The sequence below is a fragment of the Elgaria multicarinata genome, chromosome 4 (assembly GCF_023053635.1).
Source record: "Elgaria multicarinata webbii isolate HBS135686 ecotype San Diego chromosome 4, rElgMul1.1.pri, whole genome shotgun sequence".
NCBI classification, from domain to species: Eukaryota; Metazoa; Chordata; class Lepidosauria; order Squamata; family Anguidae; genus Elgaria; species Elgaria multicarinata.
In genome coordinates, this window is record NC_086174.1 from 58,311,268 (window position 1) to 58,337,849 (window position 26,582).

The 26,582-nt window shown below is 43.1% G+C and overlaps 1 protein-coding gene across 2 annotated transcripts; it reads right to left on the minus strand.

Annotated features, from left to right (window-relative positions):
* Positions 1 to 1,418: 1,418 nt before the first annotated feature.
* EDARADD (EDAR associated via death domain) lies at positions 1,419 to 21,216 on the minus strand. Of its 2 annotated transcripts, none has more exons than XM_063125650.1 (6): positions 21,167 to 21,216; positions 16,789 to 16,847; positions 14,654 to 14,693; positions 9,769 to 9,857; positions 3,658 to 3,706; positions 1,419 to 1,908 (listed from the first exon to the last, which is right to left on the minus strand). In XM_063125650.1, the coding sequence occupies exons 1-6, from the start codon at positions 21,195 to 21,197 to the stop codon at positions 1,532 to 1,534; spliced, it is 645 nt and encodes a 214-aa protein (XP_062981720.1). In that variant the 5' UTR covers positions 21,198 to 21,216; the 3' UTR covers positions 1,419 to 1,531. The 2 variants fall into 2 exon arrangements, with proteins under 2 accessions (XP_062981720.1, XP_062981719.1); XM_063125649.1 differs by having other exon boundaries at positions 16,789 to 16,850; positions 21,167 to 21,197.
* Between the last annotated feature and the right edge of the window lie 5,366 nt (positions 21,217 to 26,582).

A 26,582-nucleotide genomic window follows, 5' to 3' on the forward strand; every position in this document is an offset into this window, starting at 1 on the left:
TAGAACTCCGAGATCCACCAAATGGAGCCAGACGCAAAATGGTAGCTCAAAGGGGTGGTGCTACTTACCATCATGATCCATATACTGAGATGAAACCACATCTATGAGATTCTAATAGCCTAATATAGAAGGGAGAGGAAAGCTTTTGATGTTGCTATTGTTTAAAAAGATAGTCAAAAATCCTTGTATCTATGTTGTCATAGAGACTCCTCTAAAAATAGACACAGTGTCTAAGGAATGACTGGATCTATTTGAATATAAAACACAGTTGAGGCCTAGAGCCTGTAGCTACAGTCAGCCATCTTCACAACAAACAACATACCTCTAAGAACAACTAGAGTTCTTCTTCCCCGACTGCATCTGGGAGGCTGATGCTCCTCCTACAACAATTAACTTTTCATTCATCACAATCTGATTTCATGCACTTTACTACACACTATGGCAAATCATCCTGTGATTTACCAGTAGATCCTAATCTACCCAAAACTGGAGCAGTGAACCTGAAGCAGTACTGATATGAGCAAAGGTAAAGGGCATTAGATATTCCCAGTATCGGCTCCAGATTTTTTGTAGAGGGGAAGGGGGCTTTGGGCAAAACTTCCTCAGGGCCATCTATCCCCGAGTAGCGCCACCTTCACATCGCTGTTGCCTCTGCCCATTCGCTTGATCTGGACCCAGTCTGCAACAGGTGGACAGGGGGAGAGGAGTAGTGGCTTTTGCACCTTCTCCTCATTCCTGTCACTGCTACCTCATTCAGAGATAGCAGGTAAACAAGCATCAACAGCAAGGAGTGAGAGTAGAAGGATCAGGGAGCTCTGGAGTTGGCAGTGCTGGGGTGTGGACCTTCGCAGATGCCCAATGCTGCCAGCCCCTCTTTGGTACTCCTATATTAGAGTACTCCATAGGTACTTCTATATTGGGTTATTCATAAGGTCATGCCTTATTTCCACACTGTTCACATACAACTTTAGTCAGAAAAAATATATCCCCACTAGAATGAGCAGGTTCGGTGAAGTCAAATGAAAATACTCCAGTTTTGGCCTGGTCTGCCTTCTTTTCTTGATGGTGAACAGAGGCAACCTGGGAAGGCACAAACAGTTCACAACTCCAGGTATGGACTCTTCTTTGAAGAGGAGTCCAAAGTGCTATCCCCTTTAACTCCTCTCTCAGTGGAAACATTGCAGGAATTAAAAAGACAATTAAAGTTTGTCAAACAGAAGTAACTGTTTGCACCATCAACCTAAACAACGTCCTGTGAATGTCATTCTTTTCTTGCTGCCTGGAAAAAATCTACGAGCAGCATGCAACAGCTTGAAGGTACCTGCAAAAGACATTGAACTGTTTCTTATTTACAGATCATCCTTGTCACTATAAAGGTTGGGTACACAGATATATTAAACATTTTATGTTGTGAAAATGGACTTTTGGCTCCTTTCCCTATCAAAGAAAAGATCCACACACACACACTACTGGCAAAGTAAACCAAGCCCTGCTACTCTCTCAATTTTCCACCAAAGACATTTTCTCTCATTTAGAAGTTATTCTGATAGGTTCCATGGCCTCTCTTTGGCCATTCTTTCTCCACCCACTTCAGCAGCATTTTCTCAATATCAACTCTTTGATATAATTTACAGAGGTCAATCAGCTGCTCCACAGTTCTGTCGCTATTCCGTAACAAAAACTCCAAGGTGGGACTCTGTTGTTTCTGTTCCAGGAAGCATAATTCATCATACGTCATTCCCCATTTGCTTGCAAAGTTTCTCCAGTTTTTCACTGTAGGATGAGACGGATCCAACTTTATCCTCATCATATACAACAAGTCCTCGTCATTAAGCAAGTCACTGATGGTTGGTGGGTGAGAAATACATAAGGAGCAGGTGCCATTTTCTGTACATGGTTTCTTCAGAGCTAGAAATACAATTATAATGGGGAATTATTCATCAGCTTTGTGGCACATAAAACTCAATGGCCTGGTTCAGACATAATGAGCCAGGCCCAATAAGCAATGGTTTATCAGATTGGGGGTGCTTGCTTTCAGACAGGGGGCTCCTTAGCGCTACCAATCAAAAAGTACTGTGCAGCTATTCCATTATTTCCATAACAGATTGTTTTTGTGCATTTTTTCTGGTAAGAAAAAAGATGGAAAGAGCAATGGGAAACCCCAGGAAGGTTATAAATAGAAGACAACAATGTCTGGACCCCATGTAAAATTCTATAAACAAGGCAAGGCAATTCCACAATAAAAGCCTTACCTGGAAACACTCAAGAATTAAGCTGTGTGCCCATGCACTCTCTCCTTATTCCACCCCTACCCTCATGCACACCTGTCCTCAGCAAAGCTGCCTTGGTTTCTTAAGCCACAGTTTCTCATGACATTAGAACCAGGAAACTGTGGTTTAGGGTACAATCTTATGCATGTTTTGACAGAAAAACACCCTCTGTCCTGTAACTCCCATCCATTCCCCTTCCCTCCAAATTAAGATATGAAAGCATATCCTGGATATAAAAACATGGTTTATAGAGCCAGGATCGTTACAGCCAAACTGGACCAATACTTGCAATGCTGAAGAAAATTGTGCTTCACAAACTATTTCCGAAATAAAATGGAAATAGCTATGTGTATTCTTAATTTTTTAAAAAATGTACTACAACCGTGGGTCTCTAGACATTGTTACACTGTAACTCCCATCATCCCTCACCATTGGCCATGCTGCTTAGGGCTGATGGGAATTGCACTCTAACAACATTTGGAGGGCCACAAGTTGTCCAGTCCTACACTACACAAAGAGCAGAAGAAGCCTATAGGCATATCAGGCTGCCTTCTACTGAGATAACAATTTGTCCACCTAGAACAGCATTGTCCACTCTCATTGGCAGAGGCTTCCCAAGATCTCAGGCAAGGGTCTTTCCTAGATTTCCTATGAGAGAATTTTTAAACTGCCGATCCCAGGAACTGAACCCCGGATGTTCGGAACATAGGAAGCTGAATCAAATCATTGGTCCATCGGTATTGTCAATGCTGACAGGCAGCGGCTCTCCAGTGTCTCAGAAAGGATTCTTTCCTAGCCCTACTTGGAGATGCCGGGGACTGAACCTGGGATCTTCTGCATGCAAAACAGCTGCTCTACCGCTGAGCCACAGCTCCTGTTATGCATGCGGATCATGTGCCCTTGCTCCACCACAGAACTATAGTTGTCTGAATAAAACAGAAGCCTAATTCCTCTATAAACTGGGTGCTCTCAGGATACCATTTTGAAGTGATCATGTGAGAATTCAAGTTAAGGTTAATTTTGCAACTTCCCTAGGAACAATGAGAAGAACAGAATCCTGGATTCTTCTACATGGAGTGATTCCACCCACCTACCCCAAAAACATGTTTTGTGGATAAGTGAGCCCATATTTAATTTTCTGCCTGGCTCCACTTCATAGGATCATTTTAAAAAGCTCATTCTGCAACCCCCAAATATTTTGCTGACATCTGCCCTAAGGAGCCTTGCTATATTAGAGCACAGATGTATTGAGATAAAACAGCTATCTCTTTTGTCAATTAACGTAATAAAGAGAATTCACTTGCATATGGACAGTTCTAAAAATCATGTTGCGAATAAAGAATGCAATCAAGGCACTAAACGCCTCTGGGCATAGGCACGGCATTACCTGTAGGTGATTCACCAGTACTACTTTGGCTGTCGTCATCTTCTTCTGGCTACAAACAAAAGTAATCTTGCATTAAAGTCATGCTCAAGGAAAGAATAGGCACTTTTATTTATCAACCAGTGAAACCTGAACCTAGAAATATACATAACTGGCTGATATTTCACTAACAAGAGGGATGAACCTTTTTGTGCAATGCTTTAAATTGGTCTTCCCCAACCTGATGCCCTCCAGATATGTTGGACTGCAACTCCCATCATTCCCAAGTCTGGAGGGCACCAGGTTGCAGAAGGGTGGCTTAAATGGTCTGGACAAGATCAGTCTCTCAGGAGTAATTCTGCCACAAAGGGAGGCCCCTAATTCCTGAGGCCATGAAGAACTGCATGTGGTGAGGTTGAAAGATACGAAAACAACAGCAGCAGCTGCTTGTGCTATTATCCAAACACTACAAGGCCAGATTAAGCACTTTCCCCACCTTTTACTGGAGCTTTAAAGATGAAAGCAGGAGGGATTTTCCCTTTAGATATTTTCAGTAAAGTACAGTTGGCTTTTGTATAGCGTCGTTCACCTGAGAGTATCACAGAACACTCTGGAGAAGATCATAAGCGGAGCATGCAAATACAGGTAAACTATGTAGTTGTATAATACGTTGTAACCCGACACCTTTACCGACCTACACTTAGCTGCAGCAGTAAATCCATTCCATATAAGCTACATAGATAATTTATGTGGCATGGCCATGGCAACTATGCACATAACATCTAATCTGTCTTCTGGGGATGATCAGAAGTTGGGGGGGGCGGGGGAAGAGAAGGCAGGCAGAATGCCCCACAGCTTTATGTTAAATGAAACCATTTATATTCTGTATTCACTGCGCTGTACTCAGTGCTTCTGTAATACTGACGTATTATCCTTGTCTCTGCTATAATCCAAAACTTAAATGTTACATGCTAAATAGAAAGAGTTGGTATACTTCCATCTGGAGGCTTTTCCCTCAAGGGGTTTCTCTTTTTCAGTGTTACATAATTTAGCTTTATTTATTTTTTAAAAATCAGAGCTGTATCACCCCCAAATGCTATTTATCTAGGGCCTTCTCATTCCAATCCTTGAAAATGTTGCTGAGCTGATATCCAAATTTGAGGCTGGAATATGGTGTTGGTAGAGAAAATTTTACATGAGAACAAAGAAGGTTACAGTACTATGGATTAATTGTGGATTAAACACCCACAGTTAACCTAAGAATAAACCATGGATTAACTATGAGTTCTTTAACCCACAATTAACCTACAGGTCTAGTTCACACAACATGACAACTCAAGGTTGTATATGCGCGGAGTGTCGGTTGTCATTGAACCATGGATTGTTCTTGAAACATGGGTTGTTGTGTTGTGTGAATCCAATTGTGCTAACAAACCATGGTGTTAGCTCAATTGCAACTGACAACTCAGTTCACAACCCAACAACAAACCATGGGTTCTCCTTATGGTTCACAAACCATGGTTTGTTAATGCCACTGGTTTCATACAACACAACAACCCAGAGAGCTCCAGCTATTGGGCAGTATAGAAATGTAATAAATAAATAAATAAATTTCAACAAACCGCACTGAGCCCATACTCAACCTTGAATATGGACTGAATATGAGTTGTCGTGTTGTGTGAACCCAGCCATTGTGTCTGGATTCAAATGTCATGGAAGGACCTCTGACAGCGCCTCCATCTTGCATATGGAGCCCTATGTACAACAGCAAATCATGGATTGATTTGTCACAGTTTGTGCAAACTGGGTCATAGAGTCAGAACTTCACCATAACTTCAGTGTTGTTCTCTGTTTCTGAAGTTCAGCCAAAATGGTGCCACCCACGTACAAGAAGCACATTATTAGCAGATTTGGGGAACCCTGAGGTATGCAAAAATATAAAACAATCTTTAGGAGGGGAAATCCCTAAGGGGAGGTTGGACCCCCAAAGCAGCCCAAAGAGTGCTGAATCTGCTCAACAGCCACAGAATGCTGATTGTTGCAGGAAAAGAAATGCAAAATGGGATGGGAGGAGAAAATGGAATGGAATATCATGGATGAGGGCATACCTGACTGGCTGAACAGTGAGCAACAATATTCCATGCTGCAATATTACGCTGCAGTTCCCACATATGGGTAGGAGGCTGCTTGGAAAACTTAAGAGTTCTAGACTGCCTTTCTGTGGATTGCCTCAAAAATCTATAGGAATCACTTCTCCACTGAAAACTGCCTTGCTGGATCAGACAAAGGGCCCCTCTAATCTAGCATTCCGTTTTCCAGCAGCAATCAGATACAAGCCTCTAGAAAGCTACAAGTAGTGCAATTTTTCCTCAGAAGCCATGCGCTAGGCAACAAATAACAGGCATTGCCCACTTTGTTGAAGGTAGCAAGTATCATTCCTATAATACAGGAGTAAAACCCAGATGGAACTCTACTTTAAAGGAAGAGGAATTGTCCATGTGACTGGGAATAGCAACACCTAGCAAAGTGTAATGGGATTCAACCCTGTCTTCCAAAGTCATATGCATTGTTGGCTCACTTTGCTCAATCCTGTTTACAAATACAGCGTCCAAAATTAATCTGCTTACTATGATCAAATGGAGTTGACCAACCCAAGTCTTTGAAACATACCAACGAGAGTACATTGAATGGGAAAAATAAACCTAAAGCTGGATAAAAATGAATGTACTGTGTGCTGGATCGGCATTTCAGAACAAACTGTGAAAGGGGATCAGACTTGGCTTGGCTCCGTTTTACATGGTAGTACCAAACTAGAAGAGTTCTTTGAAGCCAGCGGTGGCTTCCTATTTCAGAAAGCATTTTACAAGATCATAGCAGTATGCAATGCGTTGGACCGCAACTCCCATAATTCCCAGCCAATGGAGGGCACCATATTGGAGAAGGCTGCACTGAAGTACATTTGTCATCATCCCCTGGCAGCAGTTTAGTTATTAGTCTACTAAGCCAGGCAGCAGGCACCAAGCAGTGCAGTGTAGGAATCGTAGGTAGGACTGAATTGATGGGGCTCATAGACTTCCTGCATGGCATGCCACACAGCCCACCTGCCTACATCATTTGTGGCATTCATGCTGCATTTTGGCCCTTCATGTTTTAAAATATTTTTCCCCACTTGCAATTATCTGTACAACAGCAGTTTCTGTTGTTGTAGCAATACGACAATGGAACCTGTTACCAAGGGAGGTTGTGGGCTCTCCCACACTAGAGGCATTCAAGAGGAAGCTGGACAACCATCTGTCAGGGATGCTTTAAGGTGGATTCCTAAATTGAGCAGGGGGTTGGACTCAATGGCCTTGTAGGCCCCTTCCAACTCTACTATTCTAAGATTCTCAGATATTCATTATGTGAATTTATACCCCACCCTTCAAATAGATTCACAAGGTGATTAAAACATAGCTACAAAAATTAAATTATTTTTTGTGAACCGCCCAGAGAGCTCCGGCTATTGGGCGGTATAGAAATGTAATAAATAAATAAATAAATAAATAAATAAAAATGCAAAAAATAATGTTTCTATTTCCCCCCTCTGTATTATAATTCTCATCTGTTGCCTCTTCAAACCTCCTTAACTTTTAGGCAGAAGTACTATACAATAGAATGAAAGGGTAAAACTATCACCTTCAGGTTGTGTCCATTTTAGTGCACACTATCCAGTGTACTATAAATACTGTAAAAGTACTAGCTATAAAGTATTGTCATTTAACAAGACTTTTTTTTATTACCTGTTAATAAATTGCAAGACCAGACAAAACTACAAATTGTCTTGCATGTGATGGAAGATGAGAAAAACCAGTAAACCCTAAAGGCAAAACATGGCTTCTGCAAATCTATATACAGTGGAACATTTGTATGGAGGAATATGTTCAACTTCTTTTTTGTCTGCGTTGTTTTTTTTAAAAAAAATAGTTGTAAGCTGAATTTCAATTTAATATGATACAGTGTTTGACCAAGAGATTTCATTAAAGGCACAATCCCGTTCTTGAGTTCTGCTGGTTCAGGAGCTATTGTCCAAAGCACTGCTACACCAGCAGAACTCAAGATATGTCACTGGCTTGAAAGATATACTGGTGGAATACCTCAGGTACACCAGGAGAACACTTCATTGGTGGAACTCTTCCACCTGTGACGACATAGTGCCAGAATGGCCAAACTAGAGCAGAGCTGTGGGCAGCAGGCAGAGAAAGACACACTGACAGGGTTTGTATGATCACAGTGGCTTATCTTCCCTACTGCAAATGCCAGGTGAATTTGTATAATTACCCTTCCTGGCACAGCTTGCCTTGTTGTGCAAATGCACCAAATGTGACTTGCTGCTGTGGTTAACCAGCCAACCAGAAACCATGGGCTGTTATAGGGTTCTGGGGTGGTCTATTAACCACGCAACAAACCACCGTCAATAAGTTCACATGACATAGCAAGTCATACCGGCAAGGCTAATTATGCAAATCCCCACCCACCAGCATGAAATAAACCACCATGGCTTATTTCCCCCTTCACAATTGTGTGAACAGGCCCATCATATCCTATACTTCAGACCATGGACAGGCAACTCTTCACTAGCCTGACACATAGTGCACAAAAAATCCTTCCCATTGACCTCAATGGGAGATACATGCTTTTGAAGCCAACAAACCTCCCCCCAATAGGATATGGTGCAACTCAACAGACCATCACCACCATTTCCCCCTTCCCTGGGAAATCACAACTCAAATGAGAGGAAATATGATAAGGAGTTATGTTTCTTGGGCCTAATGTCATAGGAAAAGAGGAAGCTGCTTTATACTGAGTTTGATCATTGGTCTGTCTAGGGGAGTACGATCAACAGTGACTAGCAGAGGCTCTCCAGGACTTCGGGCAGGCGTATTTCTACCCTTATTTGGAGATGCTGGGAATTGAACCTGAGACCTTATGCATGCAAAACAGATGCTCTACCACTGAACAACAGCCACTGAACTACAGTTATGCACACATGGAACTAACAAGGAGAAACTGGTGAAGGAAATGATGGGGAAGGGACACTTTGCATTAAGAGGGGACCCTAAATAAACCATCTCTAGTAATTCTTAGGAACTTGATCACGTTGCTAACCTTTCTTTGCCTAGCATCCTAACAGGTACGTTGCCTTAAGACTCCAGACACACATAGCCAATACTACTCCACTCCAACAACAACAGGAGGTACCAGGAAAGAGCACCCCATACAGGTAAACAAGGGAAAGTGCCAACCATGTTATAAAGCAACCTTTCCCCAACATGGTGGCTTCCAGATGTGTTTGACTACAACTCCCTTCATCCCCAGACAGCATGGTAAAATTGCAATCAACACATCTGGAGAGCACCAGATTGGGGAAGGCTATTATAAAGTATCACAGCAACGAACACCTCCCATTTCTCCCCCATCCCACCCACTTTACTATAGGGAATATGTGTCTGGCCTGAATTATATTGCTCTAGCGCTCTGACACAGTGGGAAGCAGTGTCCCCCCTCTCCGCCCACAGGGGAAGCACTCCCTCACACATGCAGGGAAGCTCTTTGTTGACAGAGGAAAGACTCTCTACACCAGCCATGGCTGGCCAAATACTCATGAGCCCCTTTGCCTTGCAGAATCACAGCTCAGATGCATGCAGTGTAACAGCCAGAGCACACAGTAGACTGCAGCAACCGTTAAGGGGAAAGGGGACAGTGAACAGGCAGAGTCCTCAGATGACACCACTTCACTGGCTGCCAGTTCTTTTCCAGGAACAATTGCTGGCTTGGATCGACATAAAGCCTTGAACAGTGAGGGTTCAGGTTTCCTCTAGGACCACCTGCTCTCATATGGAACTGGCCATCTGTTAAGTCTTTAACTGAAGGCTCTCTCAGGGTAGGCCCACCTTCAGAGTCATGGATGACAGTGACCAAGGTTGGGGACTCTTTTACGGTGATGCCTCATCTCCTTCCCAATTTTGCATGTCAGACTGAAGTAACACTTCCAGTGGAAGTTCCCACACTAAAGTAGCGTTGCTAGTATCCACAAAGTCTTACGCTTTATGCATCAACGAATCTTCTAACATGATGGTTTAGCCGTGTTTTGTTTACCTGTTGTATCAGGCCCGAATCTGACGTTAGGCTCCTAATGTTAATAGATGCTATTTCCAACGTCACTTTTTCTGTTTGGTACTCCTCATCTAAAAGACAAACATTCTGAAATGTTAGTCACGTTCAGCCTTCTCGATCAAAACATTGTTTTCTAAAATTAAGAAAGACCAGGAACGGCAATTTGAGCTACATGTCAGGGGAAGAAAGAAATTGGCATGTAAGCCACGCAGCTCCACATATCAGACTCAGCAGAACCAGTGATGACTTGCCTGGAGCTCTACATACTTGGGATTACAGAAGCGACTAACCTGAGGACAGCATCAGCTGCTACTGCTTCCCACAGTAAAGAAGCAATGAATGAAAAGCCCCTGCACATGCACCAAGCAAGAGAGGAATCACCACTGCCTGTTACACTAGTCACTAGGGGTCTGCACTCCGCACAGAAAATCTGGGGATCCGATAGACCTCCAACAGACCTCCGAAATCACAGTGCAGTTAGGGGGAAGTTTCAAAACAGCCATAAACCCGCATAGTGCGGTTAGAAGATTGTTTGGAGCCCCGAATGGATCTGTAGGCATCCAAAGGACTTTTAGGCCATGTGAGGGCTCATTTCATGTTGAAGGATGGCTAACTGAACACTTCCATATTAGGAAGACGCTGAGGGGTGAGGGAAGGGTAGATTTGAGATTGACATCTGTGTCTAACCAATAGCCACAGTCTCCTCCCTATCCCCCCTCCAATAACGTTTCTTAGGGGGAGGGATTGCAAATTATAAAAGAGCCCGTAGCACTGCTCTTTCACAATGCAGCTGAGGCTGACTGAACATCCTGGAAATGGGAAATTTCTTTCAGTTTTCCCTAGCACCTAGGGGCATTTTGAAGCCCCCTCTGTCCTTGCCCCACTGGTCAAGTGAGGCCAGTAGCCCACCTCCAGGCACGGGAGGCAGGAGCCTTGCCCACAGCATTGCTGCTGCTGCCAGCCTGAGACTGACCGCTGGCTTGAATGGGGTGCAGCCTCTTAAGATCTAGCATACCTGGGATCCTCCACCACCAAAGAAAAATGATGCCAGGTGCTTGACTTGCATTTTGAAAGAGAGGGTGCAGGTGGAGCCTCAAGACCACCCACACCCGACTTCTTCTCCTGCACTTCAGAAGGACCAGCAGCAGCAGAGAAAAGGTTGCACCTAATTTTGGGTGGGATGGGGGAGCTAGAAGAAACACCTCTCTCCCTCTCCCTCCCTACACAGCCAGAGCCAACTTTCTTTGCTGGGTTTTCTTTTCTCTGTGTCTGTCTGTCTGCTTTTATTTGTTTCTTGTAGTACCACCCCATGCTCCCCTTTGTGTATTATTGAGCATGTGTGTGTGTATGTCTGTGTGTGTGCGTGTGTTCTTGTTCCACGCACGGAGATAGGGGACTTCAATTTTTGTAAAAGGTTTCTAGTTTCTGAAACTTCTGCAAGCTCTCTTGAGAGAAGATGATGTGCATCTGAAATGTGGGGGGGGGAATGGTTGGAGGGGGATTTTTTTTAAAAAAAAAACTTTTTTACTTAAGAGCAACCAGGTTCCCAAGCTTCATCTCTTTATCTTTAAAAATGATGGAGGTGTAAGCATTTTTGTTAATTCCCATTGACGATAATAGAGCGGTTCTCCGAAAACAGAGTGGTTTTCTGCCAGGTAACCTGATGGTGCGGGGAGACAGAGCCACCCTGAAATTTGGGAAAGGAAATCACCTCATCGGAGCTCCACCCCAAATTTTGGGGAGGAGTAGAACTGCTCTGCACACCCCTACTAGTCACTTCTCCCCTGACCCAAAGCACTGCAGTAGCCCTGTCCTCAAACATCTGCCATAGCCACATTTGCCTGCTGAGCTACATCCTTGCCCCGTTGCATTTAAAGATATCATATGTTGAACTGGCCCCCACTTGATCTGCAGAAATTTACCCGTGGCAAGGTTTATCCCAATGGCACAAAAAGCATCATTTGCTCACTCCTGCATGTCCAGCTACTGTTAAAAGGTACAGGATCAGATCATGCTGTTTTCCTCCTCCTTCAGGCCAGCTGGTGAACTTAGCTGTGTCCTGCATGCAGATATTATACCCACCAAACCCAGGCCATGTCTAGATGAGGGGGGTGGAGGGGTATGATCTCACGATTTTATAATTGCAAGATGGTCCCCCTTGTCTACACATGGCGTGCAACGTCCCAGGAGGAAGAGGGTGTTGCGGCCGCCATTTTTTTAAAAAAGCAACAGGAGCTGGAGCACTCCAGCGCAAAGGTTAGTTTGTGTGTTTGTTAAAAGCCCTGACCCTGCTCCCCCCCACCCCCGATGGGCACGGAGCACTTGCAGAGCTCCATGCCCCAGCTCCTCGCATTTATTTGCGAGGTGCTGGGATAAAACCGCAATGGCGGGCCACACATCCCACGGTCTCGGAATCATCTTGAGACCATGGGAAAAATTGGGATGGAAGGGTAGGGCCGTATCCCGGGGAAAGGGAGGAATCATCCCTCCCTGGTCCCGGATCCTCTGTGCGTCATGTGGACGCACAGGGACGATCCCAGGGCAATCCCTGGGATATTGCCCCATCTAGCAATGCCCCCAGATTCCAAAGGACATTCACAAACCAAATTCCCTTGCATGATAGGTTCCGATAGTCCTGTTGTCAGGGTGTCTCCAAATAGGAAAGGAAAAATAATCATAGTAGAGAGCAATGGAATCTATCGATCTTGCCCTAGTAGTTTACATAAGAGTTTTCAGGGAAAGGGAATTTCTAATATCATATGCATAATTTCTAGCTGTTACCGTTCAACTTTAAGATGCCCCCAAACTATGGAATATGCTCCATCAAGAATGGCAATTGGGCCCAACTCTCTAGGCCTTTAGAAAGGGTGTAAAGGGTGCATCATTTCAATTTAGCCTTTTAAAATGTATAGTTTTTAAATGTTTTTGTTTTTATTGTTGCAAAGTTTTATTTTTTAAATTCCATTCACACAATTAACTTCATAGCTTGTTCAATGTTACACCAAAAGTGATTCCCAGGTTGCAATCCTATGTGCATTTACTAAAAAGTAACAAGATTCTTTTAAAAATTATTCTTTATTAAGAAGATTTTTAACTCACCTTTCAGGGCATAGCCTGCCTGAGGCAGTTCATAATGATTTTTTTTAAATCACATAAAAGAAGATTTCCAAGCAATCCTCTAATTAATGTGCAGCAACAAATGCAATTCAAGAACCAGCACATCAACCAGATGCAGATTGAAATATACAAGGTTTCTTCAAAACCAATATCACTGGGGTCATGTGTACTTCCTTGGGGAGGAAATTCCAAACATTTGGGCCCAGCACCAAACAGGATCTGTCTCTGGTATCTACCAATATAATAGCTTGCACTAGACTAAAGTTATCCCAAATGGAAGAATCCATACATGGCTCCTTTGGTAACAATCCCACTAACACATCCTATACTTCACAAAGACGCAAGGATTTCATTTCATTTATTACATTTCTATACTGCCCAATAGCTAAAACTCAATTAAAGATTCACTTAAAAAGATAAAGTAGGCAATAATCAGTGCTTTCATACTCCAATAAGCAGAGTATCCAGTCCAGGCAGTTAATTAATAAACTAATACCAAATAAGAGTCTAACCATCGACTTAAGAATTAGACAAGCTAGCTCTCAACTATCATTAATTACTCAGAGCCAAAAACAATAGTTTAATAAACCCAATATAAACCGATCACAAGTTAGAGCTGTTAGACTAACAAACTGTGAGACAAGAAATACTGTAACTCTACTATTCCACTGGAGGGTTGCTATAATCTAAATCAGGAATATGTGCCCCTGCCACCCCTGCTGCTGAGATGTTGCTGGACTGCACCTCCCATAAGCCTTCGCTAGCATAGCCAATGGAAAGCTATAGGAGCTGCAATCCAGTAGGAGCTGCAATCCAACAACATCTGGAGGGGCCACACATTCGCCATTCCCTGCTAACACCATCAGCTACTAATAATCCAAGAGCCATTAACAGTTCATAATACAGGCAAGGCCCAACCATGCCTCCCACCACACCAGAGGCATTCAATAAAAAGGATTGTAGAATTGTGGAGTTGGAAGGAACACAAGGAACATCTAATCCAATCCTTGCTTAACCCTGAAATAGTAATCAAAAGGGGTTATCACCTTTGCTGTCACCCGTTTCCTGTGTTAGCCCCCAGGAAATACCCTGAACGTAGAAGTCATGCTGCAATCAGCAGATCTTGTTGACTTCCTGGGCAACTCTCCCTTTCAAATGCTCTGGGCACGGATGTCCTGTACTAAGATGCCTGATCTTCCCCGTTGCTGGTTTGTTGCACTAGGAATAGGAAACACAGGGGGATGATGTCACCCAAATGTCCTTCTGCCTGGCTTCCTGCTGTTACCTCCATTGCTATCACTACAGCTGCAAGCTCTCTACTGCACAATGGGATTAACTTCTAGATACACATGGTTAAGAATGGGCTATTAATTTCCCCTAAAAATAATACTGTTCCTCCCTGTTTGTGATGGGGAGGGGACAAACAAGATTTTGGACTGTGTATGTGCATGTACATGTATGTGCCACATGTGCTGCAAAAAGGAACCAGAAGGCAACCATGCATGCCTTATATTTAAAACAAAACACTATCTTCCACTTCTGGTAGAGTCGAGGAAGTGAAAGGATGGGTTTCCTAAAATAATAATAATAATGATGATGATAATGTCCTCACTGCTGAGGCAAACCTGATGGATTGCAGAGAAATCCAATGTAAACTTTCAGTGTGTCAAGAGGCATTCATATTTTTATTACATATTTTAAACTTGTTGTTTTTAAGTTACAAATAGCCATTAGAATTTTCTGCACTTACCTTTTGGTAGAGCTGTATCTTGAACAGGGTACTTTTCTGTCTGTCCGAAAAGAAAAGAAAAGAAAAGAAAAGAAGGAGTGCCGGAGAGACAAGTATTACTACAATTATATCAGTGGTTCCCAAACTTTTTCAGGTCACCGCCCCCTTGGTTCCACAAACTCATTCCCAGCGCCCCCTACCCTACACTATAAAAATCATTATTTAGAATAGCGATTTTCAACTATCACCAAGGAAGATAATAACAATAAAATTCAAAACAGTAACAATTAATTGAATACTTTATTCAAAATCCAATTGGTGTGCCCTGCCACGCTGGCTACAAACAGAGGCGTTTAGAGGGGATTCTAGGAGTTGAAGGACTTTTTTCTGTCTAAACATGCATAAAATTGTGCCTTTAACTATCATGTCACACTAGCATGAATACAGGAATCAAATAGGATTTCCTTCTTCACTGGAACACACTTACTTAGGAGTAAGCACCATTTTGTTATAGGAAAGGATAATGTATTTTAATTAAAATTTTAAAATAATTATCTGTCACATGGTACAGAGTTTTCCTGTGGAAAACCTGGCTGGGATTGAAGTAGAGGGGCACTAATTTTACTGTAGTTATTGTCTTTAAATATGGTTAAATATCCCACAGTTACCTTTCTATTCTATTTCTACAATTCATTTTCTCCTGTCTTTTCTTCACCCTCTCTTCATTTTCAGGCTGAATCCTATGCACATTTACCTCAGAGTAAGTTCTATTGATCGCAGTGTGGCTTACTTCTGAGTAGACATACTTAGGATTGTGCTGCAGCTCTGTTTTTTATGGTGACACAAGATAAACACATACCATGTTTACCAAAAGAACGCTTGAAAAAAAGGGGGTTGGACACCCTGAAATAAGCAAGGGCAGATAGGAATTGTTTCAGCAATCATTCTGAAAAAAGGTGCTGCTGAATCTTCTTTAGCCAGGAAGGACCTGGGGAATTGCAATTCTCTCTCCCTCCCCCTTTTCTTTCGCCTCCCAATCCTGTCCAGATTTTGGGGTGGGTGGGAGCACACACACAGACACACAGCATCTCTCTCTCTCTCTCTCTCTCCACAACCCCCCCTCCCCACAAACCTCACAATAGCTGCCGGGCTGATTAGGACAGGAGGGCAGCAGCTCAGAGGGGAGATGGCCCCAACCTGCAACACCTGACTGGGGAAGGGAGCCTGGTGATACCTTGCAGCAGCACAAGCAGTCCTGCTCCTTACCCAGCTGGCTGGCCAGCTGGCCGCTGGCCTCCACGTGCTCCTTCCTCTCCGCCGTAGGGCTGCTGCTCCCGCCTTGTGCAGCAATTATCGCGAGAGGTCTGCCGGGGCAGCTTGTAGGAGGGAGCAGCTCTGGCCAAGGGAGGGAGGGAGCGGCGGTGGTTCCAGCAGGAAAGAACCCCCAGGCCCTCCTAGGCAGGACAGGAGTGGGCAGAGCAGCTAAATTTGCCACTGTTTCCTGCTCTGCTGCCTCCTGTGGGCACTTCACCCACCCCCTACTTCTGCTGGGGCCGCTGTGGGCTTGAGATAGGAGGAGAGAGCGGCTGCGTGAGTGAGAAAGTCCTTCCTGAGCAGGAGCGGTGTGGGGAGAGCAGCTGAATTTGCCGCTCTTTCCTGCTCGGTCCCTGGGTTTTAGGACCTTCTGGAGAGACCACCTCGAACGCCCCCTGCTGCCCCTTTGCCTGTTAATGCCCCCTGTTAGCGCCCCCTGCCGTCCCTTTGCCTCTTAACGCCCCCCTATGCAATCCCACCACCCCCAAGGGGGCAATACTGCCCACTTTGGGAACCACTGGCCTAAATCAAGGGTGGGCAACTTCTGGCCCCCCAGATGTTTTGGCCTATAACTCCCATCAGCCCTGGCCCGCACATCCAATGGTGAGAGATGATAGGAACTGTAGGTGAAGACATCTGGAAGGCTATGAGTTACCCGTGGTATAAATAAATATTTGTGGAGGCCACACAGTAAAATACCAGGTGGCCATGTTTCTCATTTTGGTCAATAACATCCAGTGATTTATGATCCTGTTCTGTGAGTATGAAATGGTAACTAATATTTTTAACAACTGAATTAACTATTACATTTACACTACAAAAAAATACAGCAAACTACATACTTCTTCTGAAGATAAAGTGCTAGGGTCAGTATCTTCTACTGGCTCTTTAGCTGCCTGATCTGCTGGAAACAAACAAAGAAGGGCTTTAATTTATGTTCTTCAACATCTCATGTCACTTTAATTGCGTTACCATGAAAAATACATAACGCATCTAGACAAATGTCAATTTGTAATACAAAAATATGTTTCACATTCTGATCTTTAATAATAATAAAAATCTTATTGACATATTCCCCCCCTCCACAAATGGTTTTGGCCAAGAATGAAACACTTATGGTACAGACCTAACAATCTTAGTGCTGGTTGTCATACCGTAATAAACTTATTCATTCATTCATTCATTCATTCATTCAACAATCTTAGTCTAATAAACCAAGTCTAATAAGGACCAAGAACAAGCCCTCATCATTCCTGTTCTCTTCCTCTCATGTGCTCAACTTTTGCAAAGATTTCCTAGTTTCTTAGCCCATACTTTTCCATAATATCCAAACTGGGAAACTAGATATGTATTCATCCATATCTTAATTTTTGCAATTCTAACATAATGTCAAGCTAAACTCCCATGCTATATATCATGGGAGATCAAGCTATTATCCAGAATTATCTGGTTCTTAAAAGAGATTCCAGGATTTGCTATATAGGATCATGGGAGATCAAACTATCATCCAGAATTATTTGGTTCTTAAAATATGGATTCCAGGATTTGCTATATAGGATCATATGGCATTGCTTTATACTGAATCAGGCCATTGGTCCATCTAGCCCAGTATTGTTCAAAACTGTCTGGCAAGATTTCAGGCATGATTCTTTCCTAGCCCTTTCTGGAGATTCCAGGGATTGAACCTGGGACCTTCTATATGCAAGGCAGGTGCTCTACAGACTTTTATTAGCATATATACCATCCTGGGTGTAGCTATTATGTAAAATATTAATGATATATATTTTTTGTAATTATGGGTACAGTCCACCCAAAGGAAGCCAAGATTAATCCTACTAATTTAATGGTTAAATTTCTTACACTGAAATCAATTAGCCTTAAAAATTCTTAACCATGGTTGGATCATGTTTTATATCTTTACAAAGGTCAGTAGAAGACCTTTAAAATCTCTCAGTACTTCATAAACTATTGTTGCCCCAACCAGGAATGTATTGCTGAACAAAGCAACACCCTAACTGTGCATCTCCTCTTCCCCATAGCAACATCTATGGCTGCAGATAGTTGGGGAGAGGGCTTCCTTCTAATGATGCATTGTGACCTGGGTAAGCCCAGTTTCAATCCCCACTCAGTCAAAAATCTTATGCATAGCATGTTTACAGTATGTTCAAATACATGTGCATAGGACTGCAGCCTGAGTTACCTAGGCTAGTTATTTTTTCTCAGCCTCCCTCACAGAGTTGTTGTGATGCTAAAAAGAGAAATCATTGTCTGCACTACCCCAGGCTCCTTGGAGAAAGGGTGTAATAAATATATATATATATTTAGGAAGAAGACTAGAAGTTTTCCCTTTGCATGTGTTAACGCTACATGAACAGGGAGATTTCAATAATAGGTGGTCCCCTCAGACGCTTATCTGAAGTGGTTCTTTCCCATGAGGAATGTACCATGGGCCCTGCTCATTGATTAAACTAGCTCCAAGACCAGGCCTAAATGCCAAAGAAAATAAAAAATAGCAAATTGTTGCTTTGGCAAATGAACAGCCCAAACCCTGTGCATATTAACTTGAATGCAAACCCCACTGACTTTGATGTGTCTTGTTCTCACTTAAAATCTCCAAAACATTAGGTAACTGGGCATCTGCTGTATATTGTGATTTAGGATGTATGTTCATTTGTGTTAATTCTGTATGATCCTTCAGAATGACAGGGTGTTTTTCTAAGTTGGAGTAACTGAGAGCTTATCAAAGAAGTCCCATGATTATCCTATCAAACCAATCTAAAGTTCTGACAGCCAACTCAAAAACCAGAATGGATAGATAAGGATCACTGAAAAATGCTGAAAGTCCTGGATGTTTTCCCAAACATCTTATTCCTTGTTGCTAGTTGAAGCTGAAATATGGCTCCACCTTAATGGTATTAGAAAAGTTTTAATAAACAGGAGGCCAAGGATCATTACTGCTTTTCTAAGATCCTCAAATGGGAGGAGATTCACTAGCCCTTTGTAAGGATCCCTGGCCCATAAGTTACAGTAGCTTTTCTGTCAAGTTGTGTTGTTTTATTTTACAAATTAAAAATTAATTATCAGGAATTCCATGTTTTCCATACCTTGGAACATAAAAGGTTCCTTTTACTGGGGCAGAATATTTTTTATTGAACCAATGGGATCTATTCTGATTGGCTGTGATTTCAGGTAGACGTCTCTCCCATAGACTGCTCTCTGATGCTTTAAACTGGCAATAGTGGGGAATTGAACCTGGGACGTTCTGCATGCAAAAACATGCATTCTATTCCTGAGCTATGGTCCCTCCTGTATTGTTTAAGATCTTTCTAAGGGGTGGGTGGGTTGTGCGTGCAAAAAAGCCATTTGACTTCCCTCAGACTTGGATAAGGATTTTTTAATATAAAAATATAAAATTAGAGTGCAACAGATTGTAATTTATCCGCTTCATTACCATTCCAAGATGTAATTATATAAATCTTATTTTGCCTTTGGACATCACCATGAGACTTGCAGAATGATTTTTAAACCCTCAAAGAATTACTAACTTTAAAGACTAGACATATTTTCCCCAGCTCAATTATTAATGCATTCTTTCTCTGGTTAGACAACAGCTAAGTGAACATGTGTACTTTTTCTACCTTCATTTTGTCTCTGCTGTGCAATGAATAAGGAAGAGTAGTAGTATTTAGCTTCCAACCTAAATTGCATCTTCTAAACTTCATTCTTCATGGTCCATTTTAAGCTAAATACTCTCCTTCTAAAAATCATGAAAACAAACTTCAGGACAATTTTTTAGCATTTGATGAAAAGTTTGACAGAGATGTTTCTCAATATATTTCTACACTTCTGCTTTATTGCAGTATTTAAGTGCATTGATAACTGTTGGGGCACAATCCGCATTCCATATACCGTTTCATCATGTTATTTCCTGCTTTTTATTCCACATTCATAATGATTTGACACACTGTGTAAATCTGGCCTAAGACCCCAAATAAGACGTAACTTGAGAAATACCCTTGATTTCAATAGGATTTACTTTCAAGTATAGCTGCCTAGGATCAAACCTTATGGTCTTATCAGCTCTAAATCTCATTGAATTCAATGGAGTAGCCTACTGCAATCCTATAAATGCTGAAATGAAAAGTCCTGTTTCAATCATTGGACTTAATTCAGACCAAACCTGGATATGATTGAGCTGCATGTTTTAGGAACCCCACCATGAGGCACACAAAACAGAAGTGCTTCACATTTCCATTAGAACTAGCATTTCGGTTTTTAATAAAGCAAAAGGAGTGTGGTTATCCTGCATTTCAAACTGGGTCCTCCTTTACAAGAGGAAAAGAAAAAGTGTTGCTGGTCACCTTTGCCTGAAACGCATGACCTATACAACCATATTCTTGTTCTCGTTTAATTTGAAAGGCTTTTCTAAGCCAAATTACACCTGGGACAGGTAGAAATTTGTTCTTGCTGAAGGATATAGTGAGGAATTTGCAAAAGTTACAGGATAAGGCAACTTTTCGCAGCAATTTTGCTGCACTTCAGAAGGATGCTGGAGGGCTTAATTTATTTCGCGTTTGAGTGAATGATTCATCAAGTCCTTTGAGGTTGAGGTGCTCCAGAAAAACGAGGGCGGGCGGGGATGCCTGGACCCAACTCGTGCGCGTGTAAACTCTTTCGGCAACAGGTCCGAGTAGCCGGACTTCGAATTCGGTGAGAAACGATGGCTCAAACCCAACTTAAGTCCTACTTGGGAGTAGTACACCTGAAACGAATGGGACTTAATTTAGTCGCTACTAACTTAACTTCCATTCATTTCAATGGAACTACTCCACGTAGGGCTTACCCGGTGCCTCGCGGTGATCGGTGGGGTAAGAGAAGCAGCAAATCACCCCTGCAAAACTGGCGACGACAACACCCCGAGCGCCAGAGAGGGGCTCGGTGGCGGAGCTATGGCTGCCTTCGCCTCCTCGCCTCAGCGTGCTACAAGAGCGGCCCCCTGGCTGAGCGAACGCGCGGTGGGCGGATCAGTGTCCACCCCGCGTGTCCGCCCGTCAGCCCCTGCGGACACGGCCGGGTCCCGCCTCCCCTGCTCTGCTCTGCCCAGTCCCCACCCTCGCCCTCCACAGCCCACATGCTCTGGGCCACAAAAGACGCGCAGCCCGCCACTCTCCCGCCAGTCAGACGCAGGCGAGCGCCACGTACAAAGCGGGCGGACGTTACCTTCAGGCAGAGGGTCCCCGGGAGAAGCCATTGGGAGGAGGGCGGGTGGAGAGAGAGAGAGAGATGCGGAGGTGAGCTGGAAGGACTGGGCGCGCCGAGTCCGCTGGGCCCCCTGCGCCCCCAGCCCCAGTGGCCGTGGCAGCCTCCTGCCGCCGCGCGCCTTTCCCCGCACCCTTCCTCGATCGAAGCCCCTGCTGCGCTCTTCCTTCTGGAGGTGAAGCGTCTCTCCGCAGGGAGCGGAAGCTGCAGGTAAAGCCCAAGCGAGCAGGGGAAGAAGCGTGTGCGGGGCGGGGGGAGGTCTGTTCTCCCCACCCCCAAGCAGCACTTCGTGCCAAATCGGCCTCTTCGCTTCTGATTCATTTAAACAAAAAAACAAGACACAAACACACGCAACTTCTCATGGCCCGATGGGCACAGGAATTCTGAAGAGGAACTTTTCAGAAGCGAGAGGCACCGTAAAGACTTTTCAGAGACAAGAGCGGAATTTCTCAAGTTACCTTTTTGAACCCACTACCGGAAGGAACAGGTTGTTCCCTTAATTCACTTCAAGAAAGTCCAGTAACGTACAACAACCCGAGATTTGATATTAGTCGATTAGTTTGATTTCTTTAAGATGGAGTGATGTTACAGATCATCTTTGTTTAGGCTGCAATCCTGGTATATACACTTAAGTGGGAGTGAGTCTCTTTGAATTCAATGGGACTTACACCTGAGTAGACATTGTTAGAGAGGATTGTACTGGGAGATATTTTTAAGTCCTTTAGCAAATCAAAAGTTTCCATAAGCACACCATTAGAGAGAGAAAGAGAAGAGAATTTGAAATTAATATAATTTATTTTGTGCATTCTTTTTATTTATGCAATTCCCATTGGCAGTTGGACTTTCAAGCCCACAAGTGATCAGGTTTTATCATACCAGGGGGTGTCTTTACAACAACACTTTGCTGCTTGGTTCCCATAAAACCCTGCAGCATCGCAGCTGCGGGGTGGGAATGATAAATCCTGATGGCAGGAGGGAAAGCGGGTGAGCATCCAAGATGTGCACAAAAAGGGAGAGAAGTCTCAGGATGCTATAAATAAATAAATTTATAAGGATGCTATAGAAAGGTTTATTATACCCCCTATAGTAGTTTCCCCCATTGGTGCCTTCCAGATGTGTTGAACTACCCCCCCCAGACCTTGAGGCAGTAAGCCTATATACACTAGTTGCTGGGGAACATGGGTGGGAGGGTGCTATTGCACCATGTCCTGCTTGTGGATCCTTGGTCGACAGCTGGTTGGCCACTGTGTGAACAGAATGCTGGACTAGATGGATCCTTGGTCTGATCCAGCATGGCACTTGGTATGTTCTTATGATGGCTGACAATGATGGGTTCATAATCGATTACATCTGGAGGACACCAGGTTGGGGAAGCCTGTTCTGGGTAAGCTTTGCATCAGATAAGTAAATTGTGTGGTAAAATGGATGCCAGTATCTGCCTGTAGGTTTGCAGCCTTGAGCCATTTAAGGTGCCATCCTATATATGTTTAGACAGGGAAAAGCCCAAGTCCCAGCACTCCCCAGGCAGCTATGGGCTCCCCCCTCCCATCTGTACATTCACAGGATCGTGCCATTATTACTATTATTGTTGTTATCATCATCATCTCTTTTCTCACTTGTGGCAGTTTTTCTAGATGAACATGACAGGCTTTGCCAAGTCGTGACGTCTTTTACTGATTCATAAATTTCCTGACTATTGAACATGTTTTAAATATGACTGCTTTCTGGATGTTGGTGTGGATGTATTTTGGTAGGCCCAGTTTCTGTAATTTTTGGATATTATTATATAGATGTACATACTGCTGAATATGTTTAAAATACTTCTATGGATGTTATGAAACTTCTGGAAGCCCAGATTGTGCTGGATGGTTTTGCAAAGCTCCATCTTATGGAATCCCCCACCCCCTTTGCAATTTTTTCTCTGTCCAACCAGGACCTGACACCTGTCCTTAAAACGTAGCCTAGAACAGGGCTGGACAATTTGTGCCCCTGCAGGACTTTCTGGGATGTATCTCCCACCTGCCCTAGCCAGCACAACCAATAGCAAGGGATGATGGAAGCTGCAGTCCAATGATATTTCAAGTGCACCAGGTTGGGGAAGGCTGGACTTAGCTACTGCCATGTTTTATACTGGCCTGCATATTATGTCTTTTTGGAAACCTTAATTGGTGCAGAAGAGTGCAGTCTTCATGCTTGCTTACTTACTGGGCTGCTTCCACTAGTTTCCTGTTGTCTTATAGGTAGTACAATTCTGTAATGGTCTAAAAAAGAAGACCAATAATAATAATAATAATAATAATAATAATAATAATAATAATAATATATTTCTTACCCGCCTCTCCGATTGGATCGAGGTGGAGAACCCAACAAGCATAAAATACTGATTAAAAACATGGTATACACTGTTTAAAAACATCCTAAAAGCATCCTAAAAACATACTAAAAATATCCTAAAATTCTACTGGATAGGCCTGCGAGATCAGTCTTGATAGCTTTCTCGAATGCTAAAAGACTGTCAAGCTGACGAGTCTCCTCCAGCAGGCTATTCCACAGTCTGGGAGCAGCAGAAGAGAAGGTCCTCTGGGTAACAGTTTTTAATCTAGTTCTTGCTAGGTGAAGTACATTCTTCCCAGAGGACCTGAGTGTGCGGGGCGGATTGTATGGCAGAAGGCGATCCTGCAGGTAGTCTGGACCCAAACCACGTAGGGCTTTAAAGGTGATAACCAACACTATATACTTAGCCTGGAAACTAATTGGCAGCCAGTGAAGAGATTTTAGGACTGGTGTGATGTGATCACCCCTAGATGTTCCAGTGACCAACCTGGCTGCCATATTTTGAACTAGTTGAAGTTTCCGGACTAGGCACAAAGGTAGCCCTATGTAGAGCGCATTGCAAAAGTCAAGCCTTGAAGTTACCAGTGCGTGCACTACCATCTTTAGGTCTTCTAACTCTATGAAGGGGCGCAGCTGACGTATCAGCCGAAGCTGATAGTAGGCACTCCTGGCCGTCGCGTCTAAGAAAGTTGCCTGGGCAGAAAGTAGATCTCCAAATGTTTGGGACTTCAAATCCCATCATCCCTCACCATTAGCTTTGCTTGCAAGTTGCTCACCCCTGCTCTAGAGGGGGAACCCTCCAGAACAATGTAGGTGCCAGGTACTGAGGGCTGCTGGAGAGGTGAGAATCACCCATGATCAGGCGGAAACACTTCTGCTGTTGAACAACTTCCCCTCCTCCAACAGCCTCCCTCCCCATGTCCTATCCACATTGGTCAGAAAGCCCCACCCACTGGGGAATGGGTGAGAAGGAGATGAGAAATTCATGTGAACTTCCTTCTGCTCATTTATTTTAGGACCCAAAAAGAGAGAGTGAATGGTCATTCCTGTTGCTTGATCGACAGCGTAGTCCTCAGCCTAATTACTCCATGGGACGTACTCCCAGGAAAGAGTGAGCACGCTTGCACCCTAAATGAATATCTATGAAAAACAATGTAGCAATTACCTTATTGTACAATTATGCAAAGTGATTTTTGTAACATTAGCTCTGCCTTTGTTCTCTGGGCTTGCTGGAGGTCAAGTCAAAGGAATGAATAAACCACAGATTCCTATCACAAATGTTACTTTTTACTTTTTTTGTTTTTGTTTTTGAAGAGCAGCCAACAGAAATATGGGTTTAGTCATTCCTGTACTTTATATTCCTTCAGAACCATCAAGCTGCTCATTGATCCTTGTTATTTCCAGTTAATGGTCAAAATACAGAAGCATAAAACACAGATTTTCCTGGCCAAATAATTCTGCAGACCTTAACCAATTTATTTCAAATAATGGCTTGTACTTACTGAGCTTTGAAAACTTGAGATGTCAGGGTGCTTCCAGACGAGGCCTTCATTGTGCAGTTGCCTGCGTCAAACAGAATTTCACAAAGGGTCCAGATGATGTTGTCTTCCATTTGCAACCCTTCTGTATTTTCTCATAATCCTTCCATCTTTTTTTCTTACCCCTGAAAATCTGTCGGGCGCAAAAGGCTGCACAATGCCTTTTAATTGGTAGCACTAGGAGCTCTCCCAGTCTGGAAACACCCAGAACTAGAGGAGTAAGAAGGCTTTCTGAAGCGGCTAGTGTGTAGCGAAACCCCTTATTGATGGCAGCTGCTATCTTAATTTCCAAGTAAAACATGCACAGGATTGGGCTACATGTTTGCAGTCTTAGCAAATGTCAAGATAATTTACACATTCAGAAAAATCAGAACTTCACAATGTGGAGGGTGGGGAGACTTTGAATGGTTATTTTTATTATTATTGTTTATTTATTAAATGTGTTTTTACCCCACTCTTGAGCCAGAAAGACTCCTAAGCAAGAGTTCTTATATTAAAGTTTCAGGTCTAATAACAATCAACAGGGATGGAAGCCATTCGGGTAGCCTAATAGAATGCCTGCTGCTAGGTGATCATTGAGAGAAACAAAAGGCTGCTGCCCACTCTATGTAAGGGGGGGAAAAACCCATCTCTACACAAAGCCTTATTCATCATGGTTAAAGTCATGGTTTAAGGTGTCTCCTGAACGCAGCCTGGCTTTCTGGCTTAACCACCGTGGTTAAAGCCATGGTTTAAGGTGTCTTCTGAACGGGGCCATAGTGGAGAAGATTAGGTTAGAACACTTTTCTGTAGTGTGCTAACTGTTCATGGACTGTAGACCAGGCTTCCCCAACTTTATGCTCCCCAAAATGGCTGGCTAGTGGAAGCTGGGATTTGTAGCCCAACACATCTGGATAAGATAGTCTTATCTCTCATGCAGAAGGATGTTCAACTGCAGTAAGTAAGGCTACCTTCTTTCTAAATGGCCAAGATTGAAATACCCTACACATTGTGAACATTGGTCCCTGAGCTTTATCTTCAAGGCTGTTTCAGTTTCATTTGAAAGTGGCTTGTTAAGAGTTATGGGGGATTGCATTCAGAAGACAGCCTCAAATATCCTGATGCCCATATAGCATCTTCTAAGGACCAAGTTTTATAACACATGCTGTGATAAATGCATTACAGAATTAAATTAACTTGTAACTGTGCCTATTTGTTTATACTATTTATGCCACTTCTTAATTGTTGTTTATACAGTAGATAGCCCAATTTACAAATAGATACTGTGCACTATACTTGATTGTCAAACAGTTTTGCACACTATAAAAAAAAATGTAACAACCGAATACAAAACAAAATTCCTTTACAGCTTCTCTCTCTGCAGCTCATATCCTCAGTAAAAGAAACAGTGCCCTCTGGTGATTTCCATCCAATAATATTGCTACAAACTGAAAAAATAAAAGTTATTTTCTTCAATCTCAAAATGTGCCTTTTAAGACTGGTTATTAAAAATAACACTGATCCAA